We start from the raw sequence: 8,164 nt of genomic DNA, 5'->3' as shown, positions 1-8,164 counted from the left end.
GATCTGCATCAACTGGGAGAGGCAGCTGACTCCCAGGTGACAGAAGCACATTAGTGAGGTGCCACACAGGAGCCCTCTGTCTCCAAACACAATTGTCCAAGGCTGCACAAACCCTTTAAATAAGGGGGAGAAGACAAGGTGGTCCAACAACAAGCAGTCTTGAACTGCATCCATTTGGATGCGAATACCTCACCGAAGCACTCTCACTTTTGACAAAGCCTTTTTAATACAGTTTTTGCCCAGAATATAAGAGAGAACTTTAAATTATTTTCATTAGTTCATTTCTTGGATGTAAAAGGTCCATTCCAAAATAACCAAGAAATGATAAAGTATAACATTCAAGTGTTTATACCTTTGAGTTTATAATTGCAGAACACTTAGATTTGAAACGAAAATTAACTCAAAAGGAAGCATTTTATTTCATTACTCAACCACAAAATTGCGTCGTTGACCTATCACAGAAGTTACATATTATTTCAGAATAAATTTGGAAGTCCTAAACATTTAAAAGTTCTAATGGTGGTGGCTTGAGAGGAATCTTCCCCATTGTAAACTTTTTTGCTTCAAATTGTTTCAACTCTTCAGCTGATAATTCGCTCTTTGGTGTAAATAGCTTTTCTGATGTAGTATTGTTTGTGACTGCAGAAGATGCTGATGTTATGTTATGTCCAGAGGCACTGGCAGTCTGTCCAAATAAAGTACTGCTTGAAGAGGAGGGAGAAGCTGCCGCTGCTGCGTTAAAAGCTCCGAAGGCTGTAAGTGGAGTGGTGCCTGAAGAGTTCACAGCAGCAGAATTGCCAAACCCTGAAAACCCCGAAGTTCCAAAACCACTAGTTGTTTCAGAAGTTTTAAACGAGAAGGAGGCTGCGGATGGAGCCGCCGGGCTGCCAAAACCAACAGAATGGGACACACTAGGAGAGGACGTCACACCAAATGCAGGAGGATTACAAGCAGCAGAAGAGCTCCCAAAAGCAGGGGTGTTTCCAGATGATGCGCTGGTGAGGCTGGAACTTGTTTTAAAGGAGAAACTGCTAGCACTGTTACTGCTGCTGTTCACAGGAAAGCCTGCAATTATAAAATTTATAAAAAAAGTTAGAATGTGCACAACTGTGATACTAAGCTACTGCTGTATTTCAATACTGCAGGAGAAGAAAAACCTCAAGAAAATGTTTAACTGTTAGTTCTTAATGCAGAAACTTACTTGACAACCCGAAGCCTGATGTTTGCTGTCCTCCAAATCCAAAGGCAGGCAGTGGTTGGGTGACCGTGTTCTTTAATTCAGATAGCTTAAAAAAAGCGGGGAAATGCCTTTCAATAAATACTTGAAGCAAAAATACAGCTGCCCAGTCCAATTTAATACAACTTAGAGTAAGTTAGACCCTGATCACTTTCATTACAATTGCATGCTCTTGCAGCTATGAAAAAAAAGCTTTAAGGCTCTACACTATTCTCTGTAAAACACTCCAGAAACACCAATATATTGCAATTTACAGATTGCTGTCTGTCAGTCAGTGACCTGAACACCTCTTCCAGCTCTCGTTCTCATATCTTACCTATTTCAGTTGGTGCTTTATGACCCTATCTATGTCATTGCCTTGACTTAGTCCGTTCTTTCACCTTCGCAAATCTAGTCTTCAACCGTGCTAAAGCCCAAAATGCGCTTCTTCGCCTTCAGCATTGAACATAGCAAGGGGTATGAATACATTACTAAAACTTTAATGTGCTTCACGCAGACTCCACTTAAATCAACTTACTCTGTCTCCCTGATTATTTAATACTGACTTTAACTCAAGCATTCTTTTCTGACACATCTAGATTCACAGGTGTTTGTCACCTTCCCAGGAACAACTACTATTTGCATCTTCAAATTTTATACAAGCAGTTTCTCTCTCACCTATCTATCAATTTCTCATTCTGGCATTACCAAAATGTTCTGTTTATCCTAAGATGACCTGGAGAACAATTCTGGTCTCATCTGCTGATTATACCTTTGAAGAGTCAAATATCAGCACATGGAAGAAAAGGTGGGGTGGATACTTGCCTCTTACTATACATGTACTCAACCAGATCCTGACCTTAAGCTATGGTTACTTCCATGAGGCTTGCAATGCTAGTATTCCAAACCTGGGACCCAGCTGCTGCCTTGGTAACACGGAACCATCCTGATTCACTACTGTCCTTAGTTAACTAAAGGGTTTTATAATACCTGCCTGCAATTCACCAATTTCATGATTCCAAAGAAAGGTGGATGTAAGACCCAAAACTGTGTTCACAGACTTTCACGTTCACCTGACTCAGATAATCTTTCAGTCACATTTCTATCACCTATAGAAAAAACACATAGATGGAGAGATGTGGCAGTTTTCAAACTGCAATCATTACTCTCATGTAATTCCTCCTTACACCCTTTCCACTCTCTCTAATGTTGCCAGGAGCGTTCTAAGATTACTGTCAAGGTCCTTGTGCCGCCAGTCAGCCAAACACTTTCATGCCACATGTTTTTCAAGGCTGCAGTGCCAGCACGTAACACATCATAGTTGAGATTTTCAGAACAGTTCATAGATCTACCATAAAATTGCTATTGAATCTAGGAATCAAACATTTTCATTTCTCAGCTATTTAGGTGCAAACAAGAATGCTCTAAAAAGAATCATGTATATTTGGTTGTAAAATATAGTATCCTGTGATCTTCAAAGCAATACCTATCACCTATTTGTATAAGGCTAATAGAAGTGTAGTTAAGTATTTGATAACAGCTGAAGTTTCTATAGAACACTTGCAAAATCTCTTCATTAAAAACAAGGTGCCACATTACAACTAGCACGTCTTAGAAATCTTTGTAACAGAAACTAACGTTGATGTTTGCAGGACAGTTTGGTAGGATGTGTCTAACGAAACATGAATCTAAGAAAAACATTTGCCCAAGATTAATAAAAAAAAATGACATCAGGAACAAAAACATTTTACCTTTCATTAACACTTACCAAAGCCGCTTTTGTCGATGCATTTAAAGTTTTCAACTGAAGCAGACGATTTTTCCATTGTTCCGCTAACTGTCGGACAGAATTTATCTAAAAAGGGGGAAAAGAAAAGCGTGGGTTTATTATTGGTGAAGACATAAAAAATAAAGAAAACAGAGAGATCTGAAAACTAAACTTAAAGAAGATTTCCAGAATTAGAAAAGAAACTTCATTAAGCCAAGAAGACAAGATTTTTGCTTTCGTGAAACTTCAAACTGAGAAGCTGAAATTTTTGTTATTAACACACAATTCCTTTCAATTCTCTTACTATTGACCTTAAATCAACTTTTTTACTTCATGTAACAATAAGATTAAAAAAATGTCCTGGGGCTTTCTAAATCTAAGTTCTACCACTGTCAGAATTAGGTGCTTGGGGGGAAAAAAAAAAAAAAAAAAAAAAAGACACCAAAACCCAACAAACCACACATAAAATATGTAAGCTTTAAGTATAAGAGAACAAGCTCTTCAGTCTTTGTTTTATTTCTGGCTTGTGCACTTACATTAAGTACACTCATTAAGCTGAAGCTCTAAGATTTGCTTTAGCTTCTCTCCCATTTTCAAAAAAAAATGCTCACTTTCAACACACTGCAATTCAGAACACTTTAATAGTATTGCCCTAAAATATTTAGCTTTGCAGAAATTAACTTTCTTAATTTAAATCAACCCCTTTAATGTGATCCAACAGATTACCGCACAGAACATATACAGCAATAAATAGTACCTATGTCTATTGGATAACTGTGATTAAACAAGAAACTTGAAAGTCATTAAATAACTTAGGTTTCAGTAATTTCAAACGTGTATTTCCTATATTTAAGTTTATCAACACACCTTATTCGAAGCCCGACCTAATTGAATTTTCATTAAAAACTAACCAAGTAAAATGTATAATGTCCCAAATGCCTGCAAGAGTGGCATGAGTAATCTTTTTGTAAATGAATTCCTTAATTTTTCAAAAGGGTCTTACATCACAAACATCAATAATTCTTTTGTGTCTAGTCACATGCTGGAAGATCATGTTGCTTGGCATCAGCTCTTATACAACAGACTGGAAAATTCAGATTTTGACCCAGTTTAAGAATAGAAACACATGCTTTGGAAGAGACATGTTGTAATTAAACACTTTGTGAGACAACTGTATCATACAGTTCTCATCTATATACTGAGACTTTCATGAACTTGCATTCAGTGCTTCAGTGAGGCCACAAATGTTTTTTTTAACAGCCAGGCATAGTGTATTGTTTAATCCTTTCTGGTTTTTTTTTTTTTAGCTGAAGTTTCTTAAAAAAATTCTCTCCTGTCTTTGAAAATGCAATTCTGATAATTTTAAACATGTGAAGCAAGAGTGGTGACAATCACAATTCCTTCTGTAATACAGAACCAAAAGGAAGAGGAAAGAGTGCAACGTAGCTTGATTTAGTTTGTACTTGCATCTATCCAATAGCCTAATTGCTCTCCTGGCACAACATTGAACTGTGCTAGCTTCCTTGATATTGATAGCACTATGAGGGAGGAACAATGCATATAATTTTTTATATATACATATATATAAATATACATATATATACACACACAAAAATCCATATATATTACTTCATTTCTAGAAACATATATACTCCTTCAGAAGTATCTGCTATTTTCAGCATTAAGTCCCTGCAATAAAGATATGTAAAAGAACAAAGTCAAATAAACTTCCTCAGCGTTCTACCTAAAGTGCTATATATCCAGCTATAACAATCAAACTGACTAACAGCATACAAAGTATGAAACTTCTGAGATAGGATTCAAATAACTTCTACAAATAACACACAGGAGCAGGGACAAGACTAAGACAAGGAGTGTGTAGGTTTAGAAAGACCATACGTTTAACTGAGACTAGCTAAAAGTCTATTGCTACCACTTTTTGTAGGAGCTGATATGTCTAGATATTTAGGCCACCAGTTTTAGAAGCACAGATCTGATAGTTTTACCCTGTGATCTCAGACAGAAATAGGAAGTTACAGTAGAGCAGGCAGACTAGCAGCTATTTTTGCATTCTATTTGGTGCACAAAAATTAAAAAAATATTTTGACATTCTGATAATCTCCTGGAGTCTGGTAATTAAACGAGTCAAGAGCTGCCACCTGAAGAATAGTAACAAGTCCTATCCCACAATGTGTCCACATCAGTCAGCATTTTTTTTAAATACTTACATAGTTCTGAACATCATTGTTTGCTCTACAGTTATAATACTCCAGATGCAATTCTTCTGGTGAGAAATCTGCAAAGCCTGTAAGGAGAGGAATAATCAAAAACCTCCAAGAAAATATATTAGTACTTCCATTTGCCCTCTACAGTTATGAAGAGATGGGCCTTAGTACATTATCTGTAAGTCAGTTACAGTTGGAGACACAAAAAGGATTAATTACAAAATTTCAAAGATGAATGTCCAACATGAATTTGCCATAATCCAATATTCTTTTCTGTTACAGCACAAGGCAAATCATCACCTTCCAAATGGTTCCACAGAGGTACAAAAGCGTAAGAAACATCCTAAATATTAGCAATACGCGGCAACACTAAAAACCATTACCTACCTGAGACATTTGGCTTTTCTTTCATTGGTGAATAAGATGAAAATATCCATTGTCCTGAAGTTTCCCAAATTTCCATGTCTTTGGCTACACATTCGCTAGAAAAGAAAACAAAGTAAAACCACAGGCGAAAGTGAAATTATACGGTCAAAACAAAACCACCAGAAGCAACTGCCTAGTTCGAATCTAAAGTTAGATTCAAAGACCCACTACCATGAAAATGAAGCATGACGCTAGTCTGAGTGAACAAGAATAGCACTCAGTTCTCCATGGAAAAAAATGCACTTATTTGGCAAGATACACAAGTGCCTCTTCAAAGCATTTTACTTTATCATCTAACTGCAAGTAAATCAAACCAGATCAAAAAAAATAATCCCAAACTACACAAAGTATTTCTTTAATCCTCGTATGGCATATGCTGTCACAGGATTTTCCCTGAAGCTGTTGATCACAACACAATTTAAAACCTTCTCAATACTAAATGATTTTACAATATAAATGAATACACACAGTATTAAATAGCAAAATTGAGAAAAAAAGAGGAAGGAAATAAAGAAAAAAAAAGAGAATAGTGTTCAATATCAGTTTATGAAAGAGAATCAAAAGCATAAAAATCCAGACATTGCAAAGGCAGAGAAATAGAAGCTACATCAACAAAAGATAATCCAAATGTAAACAAAGAGTGAAAGGGTAAAACTGAAGTAGACAAGCAAATCACTACATAGTAAGAAATAAACAAAGATTCTAACTATTTCAGGTATTTGCTGCACAATACACATTCACATTTGAGAAGCTGAATAAATAATCTGTTAAGCATTGTCTTAATGTAATCTTAAAAAAAAAAAAAAAAAAGTAAAGTTTTTCCAAAACCTCACTTCTTCAAGAAATCACACTGCCTGTTACTTCTCATCACCTGCCCTGTAATCATCTTGAACCTGCTGGTCACTCTCAACTGACTCTAACATACACACATGTGAAACCAGGTTTCAATCGTTTTGCCATTAGCAGAACAATTTTTATCTTCAGTGTCAGGAAAACTAAGTCAAATAGTTCATCTTCTCAGACTTTTTTAAAGGGTTGAAATGCTGTCCAGGGGGCTCTGACCCATTATTTTCGAGTACCAAAATCTTTGTTTCCTTCCTTATCCTTCTGCCCACAACTTAAATACCATACCATCTTACTAATATCACAGTTGTCTAGCTGCCCAACCCAGGTTCAAAACAAGGATCACTTTCTTCCCATGCCAGCATAATGCAAGAGAACTAAATGAAGTATTGTTTTCTCCGGTTCTGACTGCAGGTCCCAGCTTCCTCCTCATGATTGTGTCCTCTGCATTATCTCTTGTAAGGCAGTGAGCTTTTAAACCGCTCATCCTAAATGCTTTCAGTGAGACAGGACTATATCTTACAGAAGCCTCTCCTCTTCATCTTTATAGCCATCAGCAATATTTTGACTGCTCATTAACGCAGAGAATCTGTTCTGCGAAAAGTCTGCATTTCTGCTGCCGCCGCCTGATGATCCAAAATCAGAGGAGCCAAAAAATCCTCTTCCGTGATCTCTGCTGCCACCCCATGCGTTAGACTTGAAGGTAGATGGCTGGATAACATTAGTGTATCTCTGGTTAGCAGTACCCCACGCGTTGCCTCCTCCTCCTCCTCTGCTAGTGCCTTCCAATAAAAGAAAACAACAAACAGAAATTTTAAATCATTAAGATACTGAACAATACCACATCAGCAAAAACTGTAAGTGTAACTATTCTTAGGGGGGTAATAAGAATCTTGAAAAGAAAACGTATACGTTTTTTTTCCCCCTAATGAGTTAACCTAGTTATTTAGTGAGCTTAACCCAGCGAGTTCCGGAAGCGGGAGACGAAGGTGAACTAGTCCTCACATCACCACGCCAGCACCAACCCCTCGGCAACGCAGAAAAGACACTGTTTCAGTTTTACTTATGTGGTTTCATAAAAGCAACTACCCCAGCAGAAAAAATAGTAAAGGAAATTTAACTCACAGTACGCTTACGTTAGGGGACGTTAAGACGCCTCGGCGGCTGCCCCCGGGGGCTGCCTCTCCCCGGGGGAGGCCGCCTCTGCACCCCCAGCCCCCCGGCCTACAGGCCGCTGTGCAGGCCCCACGCCTCCCCCTCCGCGGTACCTTGGTAGTGGGGTGCGGAGGACCCGTAGCGCCCGCCGCGGGGATGCTCGTTCCAGCACCTCTCGCCGAAGCGGCAGCGGCCCTGGAGGAAGAACTGACAGATGGCCATGGCGGCCACCCCCCCCTCCCAACCGCCGCCACAGGCCGGCGCCCTGACGTCAGACACAGGCGCCGCGCGGCGCGGCACGGAAGAGGCGGAGCCAAGGCGCGAGCCCGTCGCCGAGCAACCGCCGCCGGCGCGCGAGGCCAACGGCCGCCGCGCTCCCAACGGCCGGCGTCGAAAGAGGGCGGCTGAGGGCAGGGGCTGTCAGGCGGTGGGCTCTGTCGCCGCGCGTCGCGATACACGGCACGGCCTGGGCCAGGGGAGCGTCGCCTTCAGTGGAGATGGCGAGGTAAAAATCGAGGCGGGAAAAACAAA

The 8,164-nt window shown here is 39.4% G+C and overlaps 1 protein-coding gene across 1 annotated transcript; it reads right to left on the bottom strand.

The window, feature by feature from the left end:
- Positions 1 to 395: 395 nt before the first annotated feature.
- Positions 396 to 8,019, bottom strand: NUP42 (nucleoporin 42). The gene is made up of 7 exons (XM_074574842.1): positions 7,747 to 8,019; positions 7,002 to 7,260; positions 5,597 to 5,691; positions 5,213 to 5,289; positions 2,985 to 3,071; positions 1,202 to 1,286; positions 396 to 1,065 (listed from the first exon to the last, which is right to left on the bottom strand). The coding sequence occupies exons 1-7, from the start codon at positions 7,853 to 7,855 to the stop codon at positions 497 to 499; spliced, it is 1,281 nt and encodes a 426-aa protein (XP_074430943.1). The 5' UTR covers positions 7,856 to 8,019; the 3' UTR covers positions 396 to 496.
- Positions 8,020 to 8,164: the final 145 nt, after the last annotated feature.

This window comes from Larus michahellis, chromosome 2 (genome assembly GCF_964199755.1).
Source record: "Larus michahellis chromosome 2, bLarMic1.1, whole genome shotgun sequence".
Taxonomy (NCBI): domain Eukaryota; kingdom Metazoa; phylum Chordata; class Aves; order Charadriiformes; family Laridae; genus Larus; species Larus michahellis.
The sequence above is the reverse complement of the archived record's forward strand: the minus strand, read 5'-3'. Positions and strand labels throughout refer to the sequence as shown.

Excerpts from the sequence above, each read along its gene's own strand:
- NUP42 (XM_074574842.1), bottom strand. The coding sequence starts at position 7,855 with ATGGCCATCTGTCAGTTCTTCCTCCAGGGCCGCTGCCGCTTCGGCGAG. Across the intron at positions 5,290-5,596 it reads AGAAAAGCCAAATGTCTCAG|GCTTTGCAGATTTCTCACCA; the intron begins GTAGGTAATGGT and ends CTCTCCTTACAG. Across the intron at positions 1,287-2,984 it reads CATCGACAAAAGCGGCTTTG|CTATCTGAATTAAAGAACAC; the intron begins GTAAGTGTTAAT and ends GCTTTTTTTAAG.